At 43.0% G+C, this 25,016-nt stretch overlaps 1 protein-coding gene across 8 annotated transcripts in view; it reads right to left on the bottom strand.

The window, feature by feature from the left end:
• ADGB (androglobin) overlaps positions 1-25,016 on the bottom strand; it is a 261,865-nt gene that overhangs the window by 161,680 nt on the left and 75,169 nt on the right. For all 8 annotated transcript variants that reach the window (XM_072140923.1, XM_072140925.1, XM_072140926.1 and 5 more), the window contains 3 exons: positions 24,781-24,955; positions 9,302-9,392; positions 5,618-5,759 (listed from right to left, as the gene is read on the bottom strand). In XM_072140923.1, coding sequence (XP_071997024.1) covers positions 5,618-5,759; positions 9,302-9,392; positions 24,781-24,955 — 408 coding nt within the window. The remainder of the gene's footprint in view (positions 1-5,617; positions 5,760-9,301; positions 9,393-24,780; positions 24,956-25,016) is intronic.

Raw genomic sequence — 25,016 nt, 5'->3', positions numbered from 1 at the left:
TTGACCATTTAAGTTTTGAATCCAGCGAATGTGAAACTTGACAATTTCCTATTGAATCCAGCAAATGCAGAATTTGACAACTTCAAGTAGGAATACAGCCAATGTGGAATTTGACAATGTCAATTTTGAATCCAGCGAAAATTGACTTGATTGGACTATATAACCACTCACTCAAGAACTGACACAGCCAAGTCACAGGTTCTCCATGCTTGGTTCATCCTAATGAACATGAGTTGATGCTGAACATATACTTCAACACACTTGCTAGATGGCATGGCAGCAACTCCAAGGTATAAAGGGCAAGCTCCACCCATGTGTCCAATTTCCCCACCCAGAAATTGAACAGGAAAGACCCATCCTTCAGCACCAGAAGAAGTGCCAATAGATAATCTTCCACTATTTCAGTCTAAGTCTGCCTCCTCGTACTATGTGGTGTATCCTTTGGGGGGATTTTGAGAAGAATTGAACATGGCTTTCCACATTGTGGCCATGCAAATTCTCCCATCTGAGATGGTGGTGGTGTCTCTGCTGTATTTACCACTTCCTTCTCATTTTGTTGCCAATGAGCTCTCAATATCAGATTGAAACTCCACCAGTGGTGCCTCCATCAAAGTGTACATTTACAAAGGTAAGGAATGTGCGTCAACCTGGCTATGCCTAAGGCTGCTACAAGGTTCTGGCTGGACTTGAGGTTCAGTGGCAGCACCGACTCATCTGTCTGCTCCTGGATCCCAGTCCATGGCTTTGCTAAAACTGGTGGTGAAGGTGCTGATCTGAAGGGGTAAGGAAGCCGAGGAGGAAACAGCGGAGTAGAAGGAAGAGGACAAAAGAGTTAAAGAGTGCTCTCCGGCAATCTTGAATGGTGGCAGAATGTGAGCCATAGTGTTACCCTGTGGAGCCTTTGTGTCCCTGAGCATGCTGCACAGTAGTGGGCAAAGTTGTAGCTATCGGAAGACCGCTGCACCGTGCCACTGCATTTTCTGCTGGCTGACTCGTCATCCTGACCACCTCTTCATCCCTACTATGACTGCCTTTGATCCATGTTGGATCAAAGATCTTGAGTAGAGATATAATGGAGAAATGGGAGCTCCTATGGTGTAGTAGTTTTATGAAGATGAAATGGTACATAGTAGTGAAACTACTAACTTTGTGGGGTTGTGCAGTTGGGCACAACTCCAATAACCGCTTAGATCTATATGTGACTGTGCACACGTCTGCTCCCAGGGATTGTAGGTCCGTAAAGAAGTGGGTGATGAGCATTTCACGGCGCTGGAAGACTCCTCTGGAAGTTTAAATTTTCTTTTATTTATAAAAGACTAAACTCTAAAACAAAATCTATAAAATGACATAAATAATCGGAATAACGCATTTTGCGCTTGGACCAAGCGCTTCATCTGGTTCACATCACAACAATAATAGGTAAGAATAGGTCACAAATGGTATGACCATTTCCGGTTAACCGGATGTGACACCGAACGCCGGTTGCAAGTTAATGATGTTACAATCACTGGTATCAATATAAAAACTAAATATCTATTAAATAATTAGACAATATATGTGAATAATGAACTTGACCTGTTGTAATAAACAATTTGTGATATCCGAGTGGAATGCATTTTTTACTCGTCCGGAATCAGAAGGCTATAATTATGTCGAAGAACTACAGGTATGGATGGTGTGAAGGGTATTTAGGGGACTACAAGTACGGAAGCTGTAGGGATCGTGTATAGGACTACTAGCACGGAAGCGGAGACCAAAATGTCTGTCGGATATTCCTAATTGAAAAAACTGCTTGTGAAGAGGACAGAGAAGACCGGATGCCTGCATGATGAAACTGAAGATTGTCTCAGGTAAATAGGGTAAGTATCATAAAACTGTCTTTAATGGATAGTGATGTTCACATGTGTAAATCTATGAAGGCCATATATATCACAGGAAAAGGAAATGAGGGTATTAGGCGAATAGCTTTATGAAAGTATGGTCTCATTTGCTTCAGTAAGCCCTGATGGTGTTAAAGTGTTTCATTTATAGATCCAGTACACTTCACGTTTGCAAAGTGTCTGGTATCTATTAGCTATAGTTCCAGTTACTGTATATACTCGAGTATAAGCCGAGACCCCTAATTTTACCACCAAAAACTGGGAAAACCTAATGACTCGAGTATAAGCCGAGGGTGGGAAATGCATTGGTCACAGACCTCCCCACTATATAGCCAGCCTGCCCCTATAATATACAGCCTACCCCCTGCAGTATACAGCCAGCCCAGCTTGCCCCCCAGTAGTATACAGCCTGCCTCCAGTAGTATACAGCCAGCCCAGCTTGCCCCCAGTAGTATACAGCCAGTCCCCAGTAGTATACAGCCAGTACCCAGTAGTATACAGCTTGCCCCCAGTAGTATACAGCCTGCCCCCAGTAGTATACAGCTTGCCCCCAGTAGTATACAGCCAGTCCCGAGTAGTATACAGCCTGCCCCCAGTAGTATACAGCCTGCCCCCAGTAGTTTACAGCCTGCCCCCAGTAGTATACAGCCTGCCCCCAGTAGTATACAGCCTGCCCAGAATTTAAAAAAATAATAAACTTATATACTCACCCTCCCGTGGCCCCGATGTGCAGCGCTGCTCCCCCGATGTCCGCGTGGCTCATCTTCTGGCTTCCCGGCTCCTCTTCTGTCTTCTGTCACATCGTGCTGGGCACCGCCATTGTTTTCTCCCGGGCGGCAGGCGCATAGTAGGGAGAGAACAATGGTGGCGCCCAGCACAATCTTACAGAAGACAGAAGAGGAGCCGGGAAGTCAGAAGACGAGCCGCGCGGACATCGGGGGAGCAGCGCTGCACATCGGGGCTACCGGAGGGTGAGTATATAAGTTTATTATCTTTTAAGCTTAAGTATTGACTCGTGTATAAGCATTTTTTGTGCTGAAAAACTCGGCTTATACATGAGTATATACGGTATGTGATCTATCGGTTTGATGGATATAGGGAATTTTTCTAATGGATGTTGGACAGCACAGCGTCTAGATAAACTGTGAAGATGGAACTTTTTCTTTATGTTCTCTCTGTGTTTATTTAAGCGGCTCCGTAAGGACTGGACCGTTCTTCCTACGAACTGTAGATAATAGATACCAGACACTTTGCAGACGTGAAGTGTACTGGATCTATAAATTAAACCCTTTAACACCATCAGGGTTTAACGAAGCAAATGAGACCATACTTTGAAATAAAGCTATTTGTCTAATACCCTTATTTCCTTTACCTGTAATATATATGGCTTTCATAGATTTACACGTGTGTACATCACTATCCATTAAAGACAGTTTTAAGATACTTACCCTATTTACCGGAGACAACCTTCAGTTTCATCATGCAGGCATCCGGTCTTCTCTGTCCTCTTCACGAGCAGTTTTTTCAATTAGGAACATCTGACAGACATTTTGGTCCCTCTCGGCTTCCGTACTAGTAGTCCTATACACAATCCCTACAGCTTCCGTACTTGTAGTCCCCTAAATGACCCTTCACACCATCCATACCTGTAGTTCTTCGACATAATTATCGCCTTCTGATTCCGGACGAGTAAAAAATACATTCCACTCGGATATCACAAATTGTTTATTACAATCGGCGGTTGGTGTCTCATCCGGTTAACCGGAAACAGTCATACCACTTGTGACCTATTCTTACACTTTAAATACCACATTGTCTTTATTGTTGTGATGTGAACCAGACGAAGCACGAAACGCGTTGTTCCGATTATTTATTTATTTCATTTAATAGATTTTGTTTTAAAGAGTTTGGTCTTATATAAATAAAAAAAATTTTAAAATTCCGGAGGAGTCTTCCAGCGCCGTGAAACGCTCATCACCCACTTCTTTTCGGGTCTAGGATCTTGTCAGCACCCCTGGCTTCTTCTACCACTAAGCCCTCCTTCTCAGGCTACATATCACAGAAAGCCACAGCAGTTGGGTTTCATCATCATTGTGGATCTCTTGTGTTGGCCCGCTGTCCACACCCTCATCCTCAAACACAAGTGTTTTGGAATCCTGAAACTATGTCTGCAATTGAGGCAAGAGCATGTGGATGGGTCGCAGAATCCTAGCTAAAGAAATATATCGTACTCTATGACTTTTGTCTGGGACGGCTTTACTGTTTTGATAGCAGGTTATGTAAAGGGCTCTGTACTTTCAACAGAGGTTGAGTGTGGAGAAGATGATCCAATGCAAGTTGAGGCACTGTCTGCCATGTAATTTAATAATGCCTCAACTTTGTGTGACCCTATTGGGGCCTATAAGTATACACTGGACACCCTGGCGCCTGTTTGGATTAGGGGAAATTGTGGAAGGCAGAGATGGAACACCTCCTCTCACTGCAGAACCAGCGGCATCACCAGCAGCACTACAGTCCCTTAATTCTTGCCTTCCTAATTGTAAAATACTTGCAGGTTATGTGTGGGTAGAGTGCTATTTTCAATGAAGAATGTGAGATTTTTTGGCTAAAATAATATAATTAGCTAACAGTCATATCTGCTTAAGATTTGGTTAATTGGGTGTGAATCTGGTATCCAACCTCAGAATATAAAAATATTTTACATTTTATAATTGTGTAAAGTGCTACTGAATTTGATGGTGCTATATAAATAAAGATTATTATTATTATTATTCTGTTTTAGGATAAAGGTAATACATTCTACTGTAAAATCTGTTTGTTCTTCTGGTAGTGGTAGAGATAAAATAAAATTGTATCTACAGAAAACCCTTTCTCAAAACTGTTGTGCATCCATTTTGGTGTTCAATCACTCTATAAAGGGATGTGATGTCTACGGTTCCTATGATGTAGTGTTGTTCCCATTAAATTGAGTAAAATATTTAAAATGTCTGATCAACATATGATGTTGAATATGTTCTGAAAGGTCTGAAGATAGACATATTATGAAAGGTCTGAGGTTAAACAACTAATTCCTGAAATAATAGGTCTAGCTGCTGGTTGAGCTAAAGGAAATCTACCAGTATTATTTAGTAAAAAATTAAACTACACTAAAATTATAGCTGTCTGATCCTTGATCCCGCCACTGGTCTTCTTTAATGTTGAAACGCTGGAATTGCAGTAAAGAAAGAGATATAACAAAAATCTACAGAGCATCAGGTGCAATGTCTGGAGCTCCGCGCTGTTAATTATTCACTTCTCCTGTGTGATGTCACCTCACGTGATCTCACCTCCCTCTCCCATGGGAGAGGGAGGTATCCATCGCGCATAAGCCGTGAATAATCAACAGCCCACAGCACCAGACATCGTGCCTGGCGCTCGGCAGCAGTTTTTTTACTCTTTTTTTTTTTTACAGTGATGTCAACATTAAAGAAGACCATTGCCAAGATCTAGGAGAAGACAGCTATAGGTAAGTATGTGTAGTTTAATTCAACTAAATAATACTGGTAAATTTCCTTTAAGGACTCATGAATGTTAACATCTATTTTTGTTAGAATTGCAAGTATCTACCGTTGTTTACATTAACATCAACTGTTAATTAACTGTACATTAACATCAATTATAGAAAACAAAGTCCAGCCACTCCGCAAAAGACAATATAAGTTGCTATGAGGCTCTACCAGTTCTGTGTATGTTATTACCTGAGTTTCATTTCCAGCTTTTATTCCTACACCATCTCTAATATCTGTATTATTTTTCTGGACTGTTTCTTCAGCTTCATCAACAGATGCTAAGCTCGATGTCACAAGAGAACTTCTTCTTGAAGCAGAACTTTTAATTTGTCTAAACAGAAAAATGCATAAAAAAAACATGTTTTTATTCTTGTTTAAAGTGAGCTCTATTACCACATGTGAAATAACCAGGAACACATACAAATGTTTGCTAATGTCTTTGCTAAGGTCTTTGGGATTAAAACCAAATATTGTGATCTACAACAGATTCTTTAAGGCACTTTGGCTCAATTGCTTTCTATTACTATTTCTATTATCTATTATATATTATATTATATATTATTTTTATGCTATAAAAAGCAAGAGAGTGCCAGTCACTGTAAAAATCTCTTTTTGTACAAATTCCTAATATAGCCCTGTGATACTGGTGTAAATGGTTTAATGTGGGTTAATGTGTCCCAGATGGGAGTTAAACTCATGATCTTTGGTTTCAGAGGCAACAAGAGTAGTGTGGCGAGCCAGTATAACATTCATTTTCTAAGCATTAAAAGCCTCAATAGCTTAACTTTCTTCACTACATTCATGGCCCTCTCCCTTCTAAGATGAACTTTTAATATTATGCTAATGAGCCTAAAAAGCTATTTCAGCGGTTCTTAGAGCCGCAGATTCAAAGGCTGTTACAGTGTGCAAGGTACACTTCCACTCTCTGCGTGCTGAAACTTCCTCTGCTGCTGTGAAATTACATAAGGAAGAGAGGGGGAGAACGAACAAAAGCAGCGGGACAGGGTGAGGCAGGCTAACAACCTGTAAATCTGTGGAACGGAGGGGCTCAGGGATTCACCCTTGTAGTCTTTCAACACAACATCATTTAAAAAGTATATTATAGAACAGGGGTCTCAAACTCGCGGCCCGCGGGCCAACTGCGGCCCGCGGGACAATATTTTGCGGCCCCCACCTGGTCACGCTGCATGGAGAGGGCTCACGGCTGAGCCCTCTCCATAGCCGGTAAGTCTTTGCTGCATATTGCAGCAAAGGCTTACCGGTAACACCCGCGATCGGTGCTAGCACCGATCGCGGGTGCTTTCACAGCGATGGCTGCCGACAAAGCTGCCGGCAGCCTCAAAAAGATAGCGGCGCATGGGCGCCGCCATCTTACCTGGGATCGCCGCTCCCCGTGACGTCATCGGGGGGCGGAGATCCGTCTCCATGGTAGCCTCAGGTCTTCCGAAGACCCGAGGTTTTAACCCCTTCATTACAATGTGCTGATTGTAATGAATGAGGAGGAAAATCTCCATATACTGCCATACTGTAGTATGGCAGTATATGATAGGATCGATCAGACAACCTAGGGTTAAAGTACCCTAGGGAGTCTGAAAAATAGTATAAATAAAAATAAAAAAAAGTTTAAAAAAAAAAATAATAATAAAAAAACCTAAAATTTCAAATCACCCCCCTTTCCCTAGAACTGACATAAATATAAATAAACAGTAAAAATCATAAACATATCAGGTATCGACGCGTCCGAAAATGCCCGATCTATCAAAATATGATGACGGTTTTTCAGTGCGTTTAACCCCGTTACGGAAAATAGCGCCCAAATTCGAAAATGGCACTTTTTTGCCATTTTGAAAAATATAAAAAAATCTATAAAAAGTGATCAAAAGGTTGTACAGTCCTAAAAATGATATCATTGAACATATTATCAAATTTCGCAAAAAATGACAGCACCCACAGCTCCGTACACCAAAGTATGAAAAAGTTATTAGCGCCAGAATTTGGCAAAATAAAAAAAAATATTTTTGTACAGTAGGTTTTAATTTTTGTAAATGTATGAAAACATTATAAAACCTATACAAATTTGGTATCCCCTTAATCGTACCGACCCAAAAAATAAAGTAGACATGTCATTTGGGGCGCTCAGTGAAAGACGTAATATCCAAGCCCACAAGAAAATGGCGCAAATGCATTTTCATTGCATTTGGAATTTTTTTCCCGCTTCCGAGTACATGGCATGGAATATTTAATACCATCACTATGAAGTGCAATTTGTTACGCAGAAAACAATCCATCACACAGCTCTTTACGTGTAAAAATAAAAAAGTTATAGTTTTTTGAAGGTGAGGAGTGAAAAATGGACATGAAAAAACAGGAAAGGGCCCGTAACCGGTTAATCCCCTTCCCTCCGGTACTTGAAGAAGATGAAGTCGCCGCTCTGAACGCACTTGGTGCAGGTCAGAGCGGCGACTTCATCTTCTTCGATGAGAGGGACACGGGGAGGCAAGTACCGGGTGGGGGGGGGGGGGGGAATGGAGTGTCCCTGACTGGGCTCAGTGCGGTAGGAGCTTGGGACCCCTCGGTACACAGGACGCGTTCATAGAGAAAACACGTCTCCCAGCTTGGAGCTTTCCTTGCACTGGGAGACGCCGTGACATTTGAATCTGAATAATGTTATTTTGTAAGCGCATTTTGTGTGGAAAACTTGATGCGGCCCAGCCTTACCCAGAATCTACCTCCAACGGCCCCCAGGTAAATTGAGTTTGAGACCCCTGTTATAGAAGAAAGGAGGCCATGGATAAAAAAATATCAGAAGATTACCATTAGTCACAGTTCCTAGATCTTACTCATGTAAGTTACCCTGGTTTATCTATGGTTGATTTTGATGGTAGAATTCCACAGCACAATAATTTTTAAATGTAAATTTAAAGTCTAAATTTGCCAAAGACCCAGAGTTAAAGGACATCTACTACCAGGATGAAGGATTGTTAAGGCAGAAATAAAGTGACCAGCACCACCCTCTCCACAAACGGACAGCAGAGCAAAGTCAGACAATCGCAGCTGCATGTGTGAACAGATCCCAACTCAGGGTGCACATGGAGCTTCACAGGTATCGGTAATCCAATGAAGAAGAGAGAAGACGACACATACCGATTTTGGGGATAAAAAAAGCTTTATTGCAGGGAAGAACACAGAGCACGGGTGATGTACGTCGCGGGTAGGCGACGGACCGTTTTGCGCAGTATGCGCTTTCTCAAACCTCAGACCTGAGGTTGAGGTTTGAGAAAGCGCATGCTGCGCAAAATGGCCCGTTGTCTGATTGATCCTCCCATGCACTGCCATACTACTGTAGCTTTGCTAGCACTCACAGCCGACCCGAGACGTGCTATTACGTCACGGGTCATGAAAGGGTTAAGGTTCAAATATTTATTTGTAAATGTGTTTATATTCAATTTTTTTTGTATACATTGACACAAATACACAGGGTAGAGAGCAGCAAAAAGACAGTGCTTAAAAGGGAACCTGGTCATACAAAGTAGATGAAGTATGTATCACAAGGTTTTGCGGTAGCAGAATGTTCTTTGACAGCTGAGACTTAGGAATTAGGAGAATTAGGAGTTTCTGCAGCAGGTTTGTATATTAATATTAGTGTAAACATCATGTGTTTGTTGTGGGCTTTTTCTAAACCTGTCCTGTTGGCTGAATTGCCTAAAAGCTGGCCTAGATTTGAAATTAGTTTAATGACTTTTTCAGTAAAAGGGGAGCCACATTTGTTCTTTGAAACACTGATTAACATGCAGACTTATCAGACAATAAAAATGACAATAGCTAATACTCTGACATAACTCTGACATGATACAATGACCCTTTTCTACTTACCCTTCAGAAAGTATAGAGAGTGGATTCAGTCGAAAATTAAGAAAAGGTGTGGTGATCTCCACAAACTGATCAGCTTTTTTTTCAACAGGTTCTGTAAAAGTATTTTACAAAGCAAATTGCATATTAAAAAAAAATGTACTAAATAATAATTAATTTAGAAGTATACTGTAGTTGTATACACAAACAAGAGACATACATTAATAACAGTAATGAGAGAAAATCAAATTATTTTTAATAAGGAAAAGCTATTCTATTTTCCAGTAAACTTTCCGTTTTAGTTCTTTGTGGTATTCTAGATCTAGATTTCTAGATCTTTGTTGACATAAGTGTATGCAGGAGACTATATACATACATACATCTGGAATGACACGTATAGATGAGTAGCAAATCATATAACAATTCATATCGAGGAACAATATGAGCAATTTAGACCACCAAGCACTACAATCTTTGTTGGACAACAAGTCCCTAATACTCAAGCCAGCCGACAGAGATGCTCGTTGTCATGGACAAACATGATTACAATCAAGAAGCATATCGCCAGTTGCATGACCCTGAGGTTTATATTCTATTACCATAAGACCACACTAACCAAATCAGACAAAAGAGTCATGACACCCTTTCCATATACTTATTATCTATAGTGCCTGATGCTACCACTTTAAAATTCCTCGCTAACCCACACCCAATTATTCCTGTGTTCTATATGCTCCCAAAAGTGCATAAAACTATGATTAAGCAACCAGGGTGACCCATCCTGCCCCCCATATCAATCCTACTTGAAAAAATCCTCACACCATATATCAAAAAGACCAAATCATTTTTACTGGACACCAGCTCATTCTTACAACTTATTAAGTCCACTGTCCATATACCACCAGAAAGTTTCCTTTTCAGTTGGGATGTAAATAGCATTTATACATCCATACCACACGAAGCCGCATAAGATCAGTCATCTCCTTACTTCAAGACAATCAGGTCCCAGAAACACATATCACTTCATTACCGACATACTCACACTAGCTCTTCGCGAGAACTATTTCCTGTATGAAGACATGTTTTTTTCCTTCAGAAACAAGGTACGGCTATGTGGTCCAATGTGGCCCCACCCTATACGAACTGTTTCATGGACAATTTCAAGAACCAATTTATAACCCATTCACCTAACACATTCTGACTGCATTGGGGGGGGGGCATTGGCCACCTTGGTATCCTTTCACGATCACATCAACTCACTACTACCAACATAACGGTTCACATTACACTACAGTACTGAATCAATTAGCTTTCTCAACACCACAATACACAAATCTGCCTCAGGCATACTGCCATGGACCTCAGACCGGAATAGTAATCTACACTATGACAGCTGCCATCCCCCAGCCACAAAACAATCCATCCCTCGCTTACAATTTTCTAGAATCAGAAGACTGGTTACTGATCCCGTGATCCAAACCACACGGTTACAAGAAATGACTCAACACTTCAGGGATAGAGGGTACCCTGAGAAGATCATCAATATGGCACGCCAACCACCACTTACTACATCACGCAAACCACAGGACAAACGCATACCCTTTGTACATACTTTCCATCCCACAGCTAACAAAGTTCTACACATTCTTAGGAACCATTGGTCCATTTTGACCAAATCTTTCCCCATGATTCCAGAATTCCAAAACACAATACTCCCATGTAGATGCAGGTCTAAAAACGTCCGCGAAACACTGATAAAGGCTGGTTCCAAACGGACTATGACAAAACAACAATTCCTGGCCACTCCACGTAGGGGTACTTTCCCTGCCTACATTGTTCCCAATGTACTAATGTCCTATTGACCGATCACTTCACTTATCTACATACAGGCAGGCGCTACCCCATCAAAGAGCACTTTACATGTGACATTACTTACACAGTCTATCTGATTAAATGTCCCTGCGGATTACTCTACATAGAAGAAACTGGTCTGGCTGACTAGACTGGCTTTCAGACTCTCTGGTCTGTCTGGAACTACTCAGAGTGTTCTCTAGAACATTCATGGCCAGGGGTTTTATTACTCCCACTGGTCAGGTGGTGGCTGCTCCTCCAATTACCTCTCAGCTCACAGAGACAAAGTATAACAAAGGTGATTGGCTGACACATCTTACATCAGACAAAACACTTAACTCCTGCCTTGCCAGGCAGGATCTACCACTGCAATGTCCCCTGTATGATGTGATGACATGCTGTGGGACGTATTCGCAAGCACTCCTTCGCCATTGCATAGGCGAGGGTGTTGCATACCCCCGGGGCAATTGAAACAGCCGCCCTCGGCTCGACTACAGATGGTTGGGGCGCAGAGGTATATAAGGGCACTTCTGGGGAGTGCAGGCTACATGATATGTAGGGACAAACCTCCCATGGTCCTGGAGACAGGCACCTGGGTTGGTGTCGGACTAAGACACAGCTATGTAAATGCGAAGTATGACAGTTGGTCGCTAACGCCATTAAACCGAACTGTACAGTAGGAAAGGTGTGGTGTCATGTACTGTAATCCACTACTTGCACCAGGGCCTGTATATTTGTTATATAAACACTTCTTCCCTAGCGACAAATATATAGTGTGTATATGCATTGCGTTAGCATATGCGACACGAGTACCTCCTGACTGACATCCTTACCCATAGTATGGGCAGCATCCAGGTGCTAACTCTGTAACACCCCCGGTCCCTGAAGGACCTGCAGTTTACGGACTACCCCCACTTACAAACCTCGGTTTGGGGGATAAGGTAGCGGTCAGTGTTTTACAAAAAGACGGTCCGACACAGCCACACTACAACCTGTAAAGCCTATGAAAGGGTTAATGCAGACTACTGGCATATATTTTGACAGTGTGCAAACAGGTTAACTCTCATTGGTTTAGAAGCCCAATGGGTACACATCGTATAACATTACAACGTTACAGATAGATAGGCTACTTAGGGTAGCAAGATAGTAAATGTCTCTTTTCCTGCAAAGGAAAGGCATGGAAGTGCAAACATAATGTCCGTACCTAAAAGGAAAGGCATTAAGTGCAAAATAATAATAAATTACATGGCAACTTTTCCTGGTAGTATCCGGCGAAAGTCTCACAGAAGGTCTTTAATGACAAAGTTCATCTTCTGGGTACAGCCCTTGAGGTGGGGAAAAGTGCCATAAAATCTGCAAAGGGTCTCCTCTATGTGTAGAGGGACAGAGTCCTTTGGAAAGAATCTCTGCTGTGGCAGAGGAAGGGTGCTATCATAGCACATGACAGTGGAAAATCTCTTGACTGAGATAAATAAGGGTGAGAGTCTCAGGACAGTTTCTGGCTCTGTAGGGATAATGGAAATAAATATACATATGTACACAGTACCTGAAGAAGGCTTTCAGCCCATCAGGGGTTACTCGGCATCGCTGGGTTCAGCAGATACAGGATCCAGCTCCAGCAGGGAATCCTGTGCATCCTCAGCGGGAGTAGGGGCCGGCTGGGGACACCCGGTGGCAGTAGCGGGTACTGAAGGTGCAGCAACATCCTCCGGACCTTCAGGGGGAGGAGCGCTGTCGCCCGGGGTGTCGGCTGTTCCAGCCGGGGGCTCAACAGAGGGGTCCAGAAATACATAGATGGGAACTTGCGGCAGCGCCGCGGCTCCTTCCAGCTCCGGTTCTTCTGGGGCCGGGTCGTCACCCCATTGGTAACCGGCAAGTGGAGATGTGGGCCTCGTCGGAACCTCCGGACAAGGTTCACTAGCCGGGGTGTCTTCTCCCACAGAAGAGCCGCGGGACCTGGCAATGCTCCCGGCAGGGGAGATGGTGGGGGTGGCGCCCTGGATCATGCCCGGCCCATGGATGGCAATGGGACCCGTACTCACGATCACCGTGGATGGAGCATTCACGTGGGTCACCGCCCGGGGACTCGCAGCCGAGGAAGAAGAAGTGTTCGGGGAATCCGGCCATTCGTCGCCCTCATACAGCTCGTCGTACGATGGGTAGCGGTCCTCGTCGGAGTCCGGGATCCGGACCACACCAGCCGCCCATGGCCCTCGGGGCCCCTCCTGCAGGGAGAACTCGATACACTCTCCCGGTCTCAAATTGTGAAGCCTTTCCGGAAGGTCAGGCCTCTTGACGGACCGGCGGGGAATAAATACCTCCCGTCCGGTGTAGTCCTGAGTGGCGAAGCCATAGCCACGCTGCCGGTCGAAGAACCGGACCATGCCGGTGGTGCGGTTTTGTTCCAGCCAGGTTCGAGCTGCAGACCGGCCAGCCATGAAACGCTGGGCCTCCTTCTCGCGGCGTCGCTGTTCTGAAACAGCGTCTCGGAGTCTCTGGCGGACGGCCTCACCTCGGCCTCGAGGCTGCGGAGGTGCCGGTGCTGGGGCTCGTGGCTCCGGTGGAGGCTCGGATCTCCGTGGTTGTCGGGCAGGTGCCGGAACAGGAGCAGGAGCAGCCGGAGGATCAGGAACCGTCACAGCAGGGCTAGCAGGCCGAACAGCAGGGACAGTAGGCCTTGGAGCAGGTGGCACGGCAGCAGTAGGCTCAGGCGCTGGCTCAACAGGAATCGGGGCCTCCCCACGTGGCGCCTCCACGTGGGCCCGCGGTACCGGCATGGTAACCGGGAGAGGCACGAGGAACCGCCCGGGTGGTAATTGGTACTCCGTCACCGTCTCGACATACCTCCTGGTGACGAAGGCTCGGGTCAATCCTCGATGCAGCCGGTGCCCAGCAAAGGGCCTCCGGACCGGCTGAGCAGAGACCACAACCATGGTCTCCAAAACCTCGAAGAACTCGGGACGCTCCACGGAAGGGAATGGCGGAGGACCTCACTGACCTGACCTCACTGTCCAAGATCCGCTCGAGTTCTGGCGTTTCGATGAGGTGGGGCAGGAAGTCCGCTTCGTGCCAGAGGGAGGAGTCCAAGTCCTTCCCGCCAAGAGCTGTGGCGGGCTATAATTTTTCCTGCGCCACAGGAGGCGGGGTTCACGCCCTTCGCGCGTGGGTGGAGCTTGGTGTGTCGTCTGGGTTTCCCGCCAGTGAAAGTTTTGGCGGGCTGGAATTACTTGCTGCGCCACAGTTTCTGAGGTAAAATCTTGAGGCGCGGCAGCGCCGGATGCAGCAGAGCTGGTACAGTTCTTGCAGGGATTAACCTCTTGATTGCTGGAGCGGCGCTCGACAGCGCGTGGCAGCATTAACACAGTTCAATCCAGAAACACACAGTCACTTGGGCCTATACCCGAATGGCAGCAGGATTAGGCAGCACAGTCTTTTCAATAAAGGATAGTCTTTAATGCCGGAATAAGGCACAGAAGTATCAATCCTGTTTGTGACGCCACTTGCAACATCCCCCACCGGGGCCTAGCCTTTTCTCGGGGCCTGGAGTCAGCCGGGGCCCGCAGTACCTGAGTGGCTGGCGGTTGCGGCCTAGGCACGCTAGTGTCACGGTGCTTGGTATGGGGGAACCGGAGGGCTGTCCTACAGCCTGGCAGGTCTCCAGCAGGGTGGTGTTGGCAAGAAGTGATGAGGGAGAGGCTGCTATAGCGGATCTCCCTGGGGCAACCCTTTTTGTATCTAGAGTATGAGTCTCTGTGTAGTGGACAGGGTGCCCGTGATGGTGACAGCCGTAGTAGCAGGGACCAGACGGAGGCAGAGGTTGAACAAAAACAACTTACAGTTCTTTATTGGAACCGACAGGAACATCAGCAACGTGCCTTTAACAGACTGGTGGGATGCTGGAGAGGCATTTGGAGGGAGCCACAGGATGTAGACCACCAGCCTGGATGCAATGGCAGGCTGGGAGGTAGCTGTGTCCTGGAAGGATGCTTCAGCTTTATCCTGGATTGCTTCAGGTATCAGCCTTGAAGGTAGGATGATACCCCTTTCCTCTCTCTCTCTGTCTAACTTGTTCAGACTCCCTGGTCTGGCTGACTAGACTGGCTTTCAGACTCTCTGGTCTGTCTGGAACTACTCAGAGTGTTCTCTAGAACATTCCTGGCCAGGGGTTTTATTACTCCCACTGGTCAGGTGGTGGCTGCTCCTCCAATTACCTCTCAGCTCACAGAGACAAAGTATAACAAAGGTGATTGGCTGACACATCTTACATCAGACAAAACACTTAACTCCTGCCTTGCCAGGCAGGATCTACCACTGCAATGTCCCCTGTATGATGTGATGACATGCTGTGGGACGTATTCGCAAGCACTCCTTCGCCATTGCATAGGCGAGGGTGTTGCACTTCCACCACCCCTCTGTCGCCCATCCAGCCAACCTCGTCTTCCTTTGCCCACCCGCTGTCTGTTCACGTGACTCACATAACTGTGCTCAATCTCACATTGTAGCCACCATTTTGGAGAGATGAAGAATACCAATGAAGAGAGGATACATCTTCTGGTAAGTCTGCAGCTGCCTTTTCCCCTCATGTATATTATACACAAATATATATTTACAAATATGTACATATTGGGGGTCATTTACTAAGGGCCCGATTCGAGTTTTCCCGACCTGTTACCTGAATATTTCCGATTTGCGGCGATTTTCCCTGTATTGCCCTGGGTTTTTGGCGCACGCGATCGGATTGTGGCGCATCGGCGCCGGCATGCATGTGTCGGAAATCGGCGGGCGTGGCCGAATGAAAACCCGACGGATTCGGAGAAACCACCACATTTTTAAAAAAAAACAAAGTGTCGCAGGACACGCACTTACCTTCACCAAGAATAGGATCGTGCACTCCGGCGGGCCTCGGCGCATCCACAGGTGATTCTCACTATTATTGAAATTTCATTGGTCAGTCATCACTTAAATACTGGGCTGGTTTTGTTTAACATCACCCCTTGAGAAAGACCGGCGGGTTGAAACGCGCGTTGGGGCATCTCTAGCGACCAGGTAACTATGAGTACAGGCTTGGCACTTTCAGCTGTGTTAAATGTATAGGGTTAATGACTAGCTTAGTCACCTGATGATGCATACGCTAATACCATTTCACTGCTGCTAATTATTTGGGCATATATACCGCTATAACTTATCTACTGAGTTTTGTTATCAGCATGCTTTTTACTCTGTAGCATTTATTTCCTGTATCTCAGAGTTCCTGGTCTATATGAACTTCTGTCTCCTGCAGCCATCCTTCCTTTTTATTTTTCACATATGTTTTTATCAATCACAATGTAACCAATAAATGTTTATACTTTTTCACTACTATCCAATGGCATTTTAGTCTTCATTTATTTCCCCTTTTTTCCGTTTTTTGATCTACTCGGCGGACTTCAGCGCAGCAGTGACACCCGATGGACGTCAGAGGAACTGCCTTAGTGAATCGCCGGAAGACCCGAATCCACCGCAGAGAAAGCGCAGCTGGATCGCGAATGGGCCGGCTAAGTAAATCTGCCCCATTGTTTTCATGGGGGCCCCATGCAGAAATCTGATATGGGATCGAGTGGCGCCCTCTGCACTCTTCACATGCAAACTGCACATACTGCAGTTTGCACTGTTTTTAGTAAATGTGGGCTATATAGTAGTAATGTTGTGGATCATGCATAGTGATTAGAGGGTAGTAGAATAAGGTTTCCCAGATGAGGTTGTGCAAAGATTAGACACAACTCTGGTAATCGCCTTGTATAAATAAAAAAAACATTTAATACATAGTTACACACAAGTTGCAGATTGCTGTATAAAAAAACATTTTCTGCTGCATATAAAAATCAAACACCTTTACTACAAATTTAAGAGTGGAGTTGAAGTATCCATACACAATCCAGATATCAAATCAAAGGGGAGATTCTCATCCCAATGTTGTTGGTATTAAGGGTCTCCACAAACTCCAAGAACAGGGGACTGTCCCCTTCCCACAGAATCAGTATATCATCGATATACCTACCCCAGTATAAAATCTGGTTGGTATATCTTGCCAGAACACTATAGTGTCCTCCCACCATCCAAGAAAGAGGTTCGCATATGAGGACGCACAAGTCGCCCCCATAGCAGTCCCTCTAACCTGGTGGTAGTAGACTCCCTCAAACATAAAATAATTTCGGGTCAAGACAAAGGACAACAGGTCGATCATAAAGTCATTGTGCGCCTGGTATTGTATGCCCCTGGTGCTAATAAAGTGTCGTACAGCAGTAAGTCCCAGGGGATGAGCAATATTGCTGTAGAGGGACTCTACGCCAAGACTCGCTATTTTCGTTTGGTTGGTGACAACCAGATCAGACAGTTTGGAGATCGCATCCTTTGTATCCCTAATGAACTACGGGAGACTCTGTACAAAGGGTTGTAGAAGGGTATCTAAATAGATTCTGCATGATTGTGTCAAGTTATTACATCCGGACACAATCTGTCTCCCTGGTAAGGGATTTTTTTGTTTATGCACCTTCGGTAGTGCGTAAAAGGTTGCTATGGTCGGATTTGGGCAAGACAGAAACCTCATTTCCTCCTCACTGATGAGGTTGTCACAGAGGGCCTCATCTAGCATTGTTTTCAGTTCATGGACATATACTCCAGTAGGGTTCTTGGGCAGCACTTCATAAGTGTCTTTGTCAATAAGTAATCTCAAAACCATATCTCTATAGTCGGGTGTATTCATAATGACAATGTTACCCCCTTTATCCAAGGGTTTTATTGTTATTTCATTATTATTCTCCAGGGCAGCTCTTTCCGCCTGAGTCAGATTTAAGTGTATATTTCTCTTATCCAATTTTAAGGATTCTATGTCCTGGGTAACAAGTTGGACAAAGGTATCCAAGTTGGAATATTTGGAGAAAGGGGGGGGGTCATTTTAGAGCGTGGTTTGAGGTCAGTTAGCGGTGGTTTTATAGGCTGTGGGCCTACTAAATACTCTTCTTCCAGAGTGATTAGAGCTTGCAGGGCTAGTGTCTCTCTCTGTGCAGCCTTCTTTCTCACGGTATCTTCTTCTTTGTGCAATTTATGTAATGCCAGTTTTCGAGCAAATAGATTTACGTCCTTAATCCAAATGAACTTATCACATTTCGGTGTGGGAGTAAAGGAAAGGCCCTTGTGTAAAAGGCTCAAAGTGTGTGTGTCCATGGGTGCAGATGAAAGGTTAATCACCCTATTATTAGCGGGATCATGTGTAGTGAGGAAAGTTGGGTTAATGATAGTGGGGGTCACTTCCCGTTGTAGCCCCACTTCTCCCTGTCTCTCAGTTGGACTCCAGGGGGTTGTAGGGGTGTGCCTAAAAAAGGTGCTTGTAGTGAAACATGAGGGGGTGCTGGGGAAAAGTGGGATAGAATGGTTGTCTGCACTGGAGGCTGAGTATTTTTAATGATGCCCATATTTGTTTAATGTGCTTCTGTAGAATTCCTTAATGGTGTAGTAGAGGGTAAGGATAATAAGGAATTTTGCCCAGGTAGGTTTAAATTGGTACATATTGTTGGATGGCCCGAGTTTTCCGTTGAGACAGTAGATATTGATATTTTGTATTGTGGGGATCTTCGATTTTTAAAATTCTTTCTTTTATACCCTCTTGGGAGTCGATTTGTTCTATTTTCTGATCTCACTGGTTCGTCCGTCTCTGAGAAGTCTGATTCAGACACGTCGGTGTGGGAATTTCTGGGGAACTTTGTGGGACCCTGTGGGGTTTTTATGGGGTACACTTGACCAGTCTCAAAGTCACGTTTGTCACGTAGGTATTTATTGTGTTTCTTATTCTTGATATCAGTAGTCAAGGATTCAATGTTTTTCTGTAATTTAGTCTCATATGTCTGGAAGTCAGGGTGTTGGCGAAACGTTTGGATATTTTGAATATCCCTTTGTAATTTGTGACTGATCTTAGAGAGGTAGTTCCTCTCGTAAGTGCATAGATAGTCGATCATGCGTAGTGAATTTTCGGTTAGTAACTTATGCCAACCCTTGATAAACCCTGAATCCTCCAGATGTGAATTGCGAGCTAGAGGAATGCGTAAGCCCCTATATACCAGACCCTGTTTGAGGTAAACCTCAAAGCTGATCACTTCCCAACTAGATTTAATATATTGTTTATAGACTTTATTCAGGTCCTTAAAGGCATTGTTAATATCACTGAAGTCCGATGGTAGATCATCAGTGGAAAAAACATGTACCGCTTGTGTGGCTATATTTTCAGCATAAATTACTTGTGAAAAGATGCCATACTTTTTCGGTGTGTGAGAGAAGAAATGGTACTGTTGTACTTGGAATATTGAGGTCAATACCTCTATTTTCCCAGGAGTCTATCAAGAGATTCCAATTAAATCAGGGGTCCAAACAAAGAGAGAAATGGGAAATTTCCACTTGGTAGGCTTTTTCTAAATTTTACAAAAGGGGGCTAACTAGCCCTAAAGCACCATAACCAGGAAATAAAACGTAACCTTTATTGGTATTCATATTAAATGTACATTGAACATATATCTAAAGCTAAAAACACAGAGTTGTCTAGATGCCAGGTATCTAGATATCCCAGTCCTGGTCTCCGGATTGGCCAGACTAGGTAATAGAAAATTTTTGGTTTTCTATTGCCATCTTTTTGGAAACATAATATTAATATTTTGGGGTTGACAGAGCCGATTTAGTTGTTCTTTTCAGTTTTACCATTTTTGTCCACATAACTTTGTTTTATCACTTTTTAAAACATTTTGTGTAGGGATTTTATAATGTTTCTGATTTATTGTACAGATTGTTATGGACACTGCAAAATGTGGGTTTTTTGTGATTTATGGTTTTTGTACTTCATTAGATATGTATATGGAATGTCAGTGTTTTAAGGGACCTTTACTTTAAAAAGAAAAAAAAACTTTCTTAAAATGTTTTAAACCTTTTTGTCTTTTTTTTCTTACAGGTTAGCTTGAACAAGCAATCCTCTGATCACTTGTTCAAGCTCTTATTCACTTAACACAGTGTAATACAGATGTATTGTACTGTGTTATGTAACACACTGAGCATGCTGCGCAGGGGGCAGGGCTGGCACCCCGAAGACATTGTGCAACCCCAGAGCACTAGCCGACTCCTGGGCTGCCATTGGAGGATCGGACCCGCCCCCATTAAGTGACGAGGGAGGGTCCAATCGACAAGTCCCTTATCTGCAGCGGTCACAATAAGGGGTTAACACCTGCAATCATGTCAGCTGTGATACACAATTTTGCAAATTGGTGCACTTTGTTCATGCTGTAGAATTGTGGCACACGTCAGTAATAAATGTGGCTCAAACTACGACTAAGCAGTAACAGCCCCTTTAAGTGCACATTTTTTTCCCGTCTTGTTGGACACAGTGCAGTTGCGACACAAAACTGGTGCAGACACTATATAAATACATGCGCAAGCAGTTTAAAATCAGACCGCAAACTGATGCAAACACTTTAATAAATGTGGGCCAATGGGGAACATGTATCATAGTTTTTGGCTGCCACTTTTTCAAGGTTCCTGAAGTTGGCCTGCTTAGTCATTGCAATGTATGTTAAGGTTTTTCCCTGTGACGAGTTGCCTGTTTAGTCTCACTTTTGTGACTTTTTGAGGTATCTTCTCTACAAATATAAATTCGGCACACTGCTTTGAATACTTGAGGCAGCTAACTTTGGTAGACTGCTTGATTCTGCATCTAAAAAGTCTCAAACTGTGAAAAGTCACTTAAAAAGTTGCACAAAAAAAGAAATAGGAGTGATACATGCCCCCCAATGTCTAGCTGTCAGTTTAGTTAGACATCACTATCACAACAGAATCTGAGGAGTTAAACACTGACTTGGTGCTCCTTTCCATCTCCCTGGATGCTGCTAGAATATTTGTAGTGCAAGCAGCAGGAAGAGAACTTGGTAGAAGAATAATGACCCCAGGATTGTGATTTTGCTCAGGATGTTCTTGTACTTAGGATGTTAATATGCGGTAGAGAAACAAGTAAAATATGGCATTAGGTGCTACTTTTTGAGACTTAAACACATTGCCAAGACATGATGTATTCAAGAGATGTTTAAGTTCAACAAGTCTGCCAGTAATTCTGCTTGGGTGATACAGGTTAAAATTCACACAATTTTCAATAGAATTTAATGAATGTCTTAGCAAAGGAAGCTATTACTTTTTCATCTAGGTCCAAGTAGAGAAAACAGCATTTGTCTTACAATAAATAAAACCTTCATTTGAACACATACAGTACACTTTTTTTTGCAGAACATATTTATATTAATCAAATGTTCTGATGCTAAAGAGACAACTTATACATTTTCCTGATTCCCAAAGTAGAAAATGACAAATAGATATTGTGCAGATATAACAGGTCCATACTTAGCCATTGATTATGATCAATGACATGTCTTCTGAGTCACTGTAAACCTATTAATGGCCTTACAGGCAATATCTGTAGAGAAGATGCTAGCAAGTAAAGGTACTATTTATCAATTCCTGTTATAATTGGTCAAAATTCAGTTTCCTAATACAGATAATTATCCATGTGGTAATATTTGTTATCCATGGCTTCCTTCCTTCCAAAACCAACTTTTAAAAATTATGCTAATGAGCCAGCAAGGCTATGCTCATGTTATCAGAGCCCCTTTCACAGGCTGTTACGAACTGAAAGAAAATTATTTTACTTTCATTTACTCCCTCAATACGTTCACTTTTTTGATGCGTCTGTTTCTGCAGCGCAACCTGGTCACAACACTGGGGCACATTTACTTATCCGGCCGACGGAGTTCACCCGAAGTGCATTGTCCGACGTCAATGCACTGTGCTGCAATTCACAAAGATTGTGCGCCCGATTTCCTGCGTCTGTCGCTTCTCCGCTCAGGTCCGCCGGAGATCACCATCTTCTTCCCAGTGTATGTACATCCCCTGATTTCTGTCACATGAAAGCCAGCACCGATGCGCCAAAATCCGATCACACGTGACACAATCCCCTTCTAAATAGCTGTCACAGCGACGCAAATCCCCCAAATTTCCAAAATCCGATAAAACTGCATTTTGCAGACCCTTAGTAAATAAGCGCCACTGTCTTACTTTGCACTGAAAAGTATGTGCAAACTGGTTGTGTGTATATTTACAATAATAATAATAATTCCTTTATTTATATAGAGCTTACAGATTACGCAGAGCTACACAGAGCTTGCCAGATCAGTCCCTGTCCCTACAATCTAAGCAGCCTACCAGTATGTTTTGGAGTGTGGGAGGAAACAGTGCTGCAAGGCTATAGTGCTAACCACAGAGCCACAGTGCTTTGTGTTTACGCCATTATTGTGTCACAGCTTCACTATTCCCGACAGACCGTGCACCTCATTTAATAAAGCGACTCGACAGAATTATGTTGCACGCTCCATCTTAAAAGTGCACCAAAAAAAAACTTCCCGAATAGTGCAGGGGGCACCATATTAATTAATCCGGCACACTCTGCACACTCCAAAGGCAAACTGCACATTGATAAATGCGGCCCACTTTGTTTTAAAGAAGACAACCGTTTATCCAAACCAGATTTCGTGTTTTACATCATACAATGGTCTTCTTATAGATGATTATGACAATAAGCCAATTTATTAATGTAGAAGAAATAGCTGAAGATAATAGGAGAGAGAGCTCTCATAGGATGATATTGTAAGGCATCCAATATAAGATAATATATATGGTCTGCTCACCTGATGTAAGGCACAACTCTAGTGTGAATATGTAAGATAATTTCCAAGGGTGCAATATCTAATAGATATTAGCTAATAGCTATTCTCTGGCACAGGACTGAAAACAAGATGATAGAGAAATTCCACTAGGGAATAGGGGTATTTGTTAGTCCCCAAAACGCATTGTGGTCCCCTGTATTATTTATGTTCATTACACCACCATATGTTTACAACTAAAATTCACCTCTTGGAATCAAAATATTTGGTGTGTGCCCACCATCCTTTCCTTCAATTTATTAATGTAGTTCCGGGGTGGTCATCTCAAATTGGTTTGACTATGTTTACTTTTATAAAGTTAAAATATTAAAGCAAATTTAAATTCTGTTCTATCATTTTGTATCATGATGATCCTTTTTTAATTTTTTTCTGCCCATCTGGAAATGTATAACTGGGATGACATATGGGTGATATTTCCCATGTAAATAGGAACATACTAAAACAAATTATCAGATGAAGGGACCTGTCTCCTTGAGACTACTTTTGCATGTAAAGCCATTCTTATAGGCCTTGCTTAATCCACTAGAATCCTTGCCCTTATGTATGAGATCAAAAAGTTTACAGCATTCAAGTAAACTGATGAGAACCCTCTGCCTCCCCAGTACAGTTTAATGTGTTGAAAAGGTTAAATTACTCCTCATACTGGAAACATGTCTAAATGTGCAAATGAGGGTATTCTATTAAACATTTGACAATATCTGGGTGTCATGGTTCAATATACCAGTCCTGCTTACATTGTCCGCTACTAGGTACAAATATTTTGGGTGAAGATTTTTGTGACCTTCTAGTCCCCTCCTGGGACAAAATAAAAATGTTTAAAAAAATCTATTAACATAGTCTATCATTTAACCTGCTTAGTGAGGCCAGTAAAAAAACAGCAACTTGCTCAACAATGAGCCCAGTAAAAAACAGCAACAATGCTGTTTTATCACATTGTTTCGAAAAAAAAAAGTTACAAAAAGTGATAAAATTGTACAAACCGCTCAAATGGTACCAATGAAATTAACAGCTAATCACACAAAAACAAATCCCTCAACTTGCTCTATTGGCAAAAGAAGACTTGACTTTAAGAAGATGGAAATGCAAAAACAGTACACACACAAATTCAATCAATAAATTATAGGCACCCCAAATGGACATCACTAAAATGTGCTCATAAGAAAACAAGTCCTCAACTAGTGAGATACTGTACACGGAAAAATAAAAATTATAGCTTTTAGAACTCAATAAGAAATAAGGGGAAAGTGCCCACGTCCTGAAAGCAAAGTCTAGTCTTGTAAAGGTTAACAAAACAAAATTTTCATACTGACCCAAAATTTTAAGGTGAAGTGTAATTTGGACTTCACAGTGAAAGTCATAATAACAAAGTGGAAAAAAAAGGAACAATTGCGTTTTTTGTCAGTTTTATAGTTTTTTTTACAATTGTAAAAACGCAAAAGGACTGAGTCCTCTAAGGGTTTAAATTTAGAGCCTTTTTATCTTTTAAAGTATCTATGATGCTACTTGATCTGGTCAAAAGCCTAGTGCAAGGCTGAATTGACTGATAAATTGTACTACATGCTTTGAAGACAAATAAAAAGTTTGAACAAGTCTGTATGGTCATAAACAAACTCAGATGCTTCCTCATGTTCCCTTATTAATCTAAAAAACAAAACTTGACACTGAGGTACCACTTATTTCTGTCCACAGGGGGATAGATACCCTCCAAAACATGGAGGACATAAAACGTGGTGTATTTGCCATCTTTCAGTAAAGCAGTCCATGCCTACTGTAAATCATAATCTATAGTGTCTTCTGCTCAGATACTAGCCAATGTCTATAGTGAAAGCTGTGTAACAGTACCTTTAAAAAATACATGTCTACATAATTTACCTTTGGCTTCATCAGTGACATTGACCTCTTTTTTCTGTCTTATAAGTTTCCATCGTGGCACAGGAAGTGGTTTCGGTGGAGCTACTAATGGACATGATCTAGTTCTAGACACCAGTACTGGGTGGTTGAGAATATGAGATAATCCATAGTGTCTTAGCTTTTCAGATGAGTCTGCCTTAGGATAAAAATATAAAAGTCAATATTGTAAGTTCATGCAAAACATGAAAATAAAACTC

This window comes from Engystomops pustulosus, chromosome 3 (genome assembly GCF_040894005.1).
Source record: "Engystomops pustulosus chromosome 3, aEngPut4.maternal, whole genome shotgun sequence".
Classification (NCBI taxonomy): Eukaryota; Metazoa; Chordata; class Amphibia; order Anura; family Leptodactylidae; genus Engystomops; species Engystomops pustulosus.
Note: the sequence above shows the minus strand (reverse complement) of the source record. Positions and strands in the feature narration are given on the sequence as shown.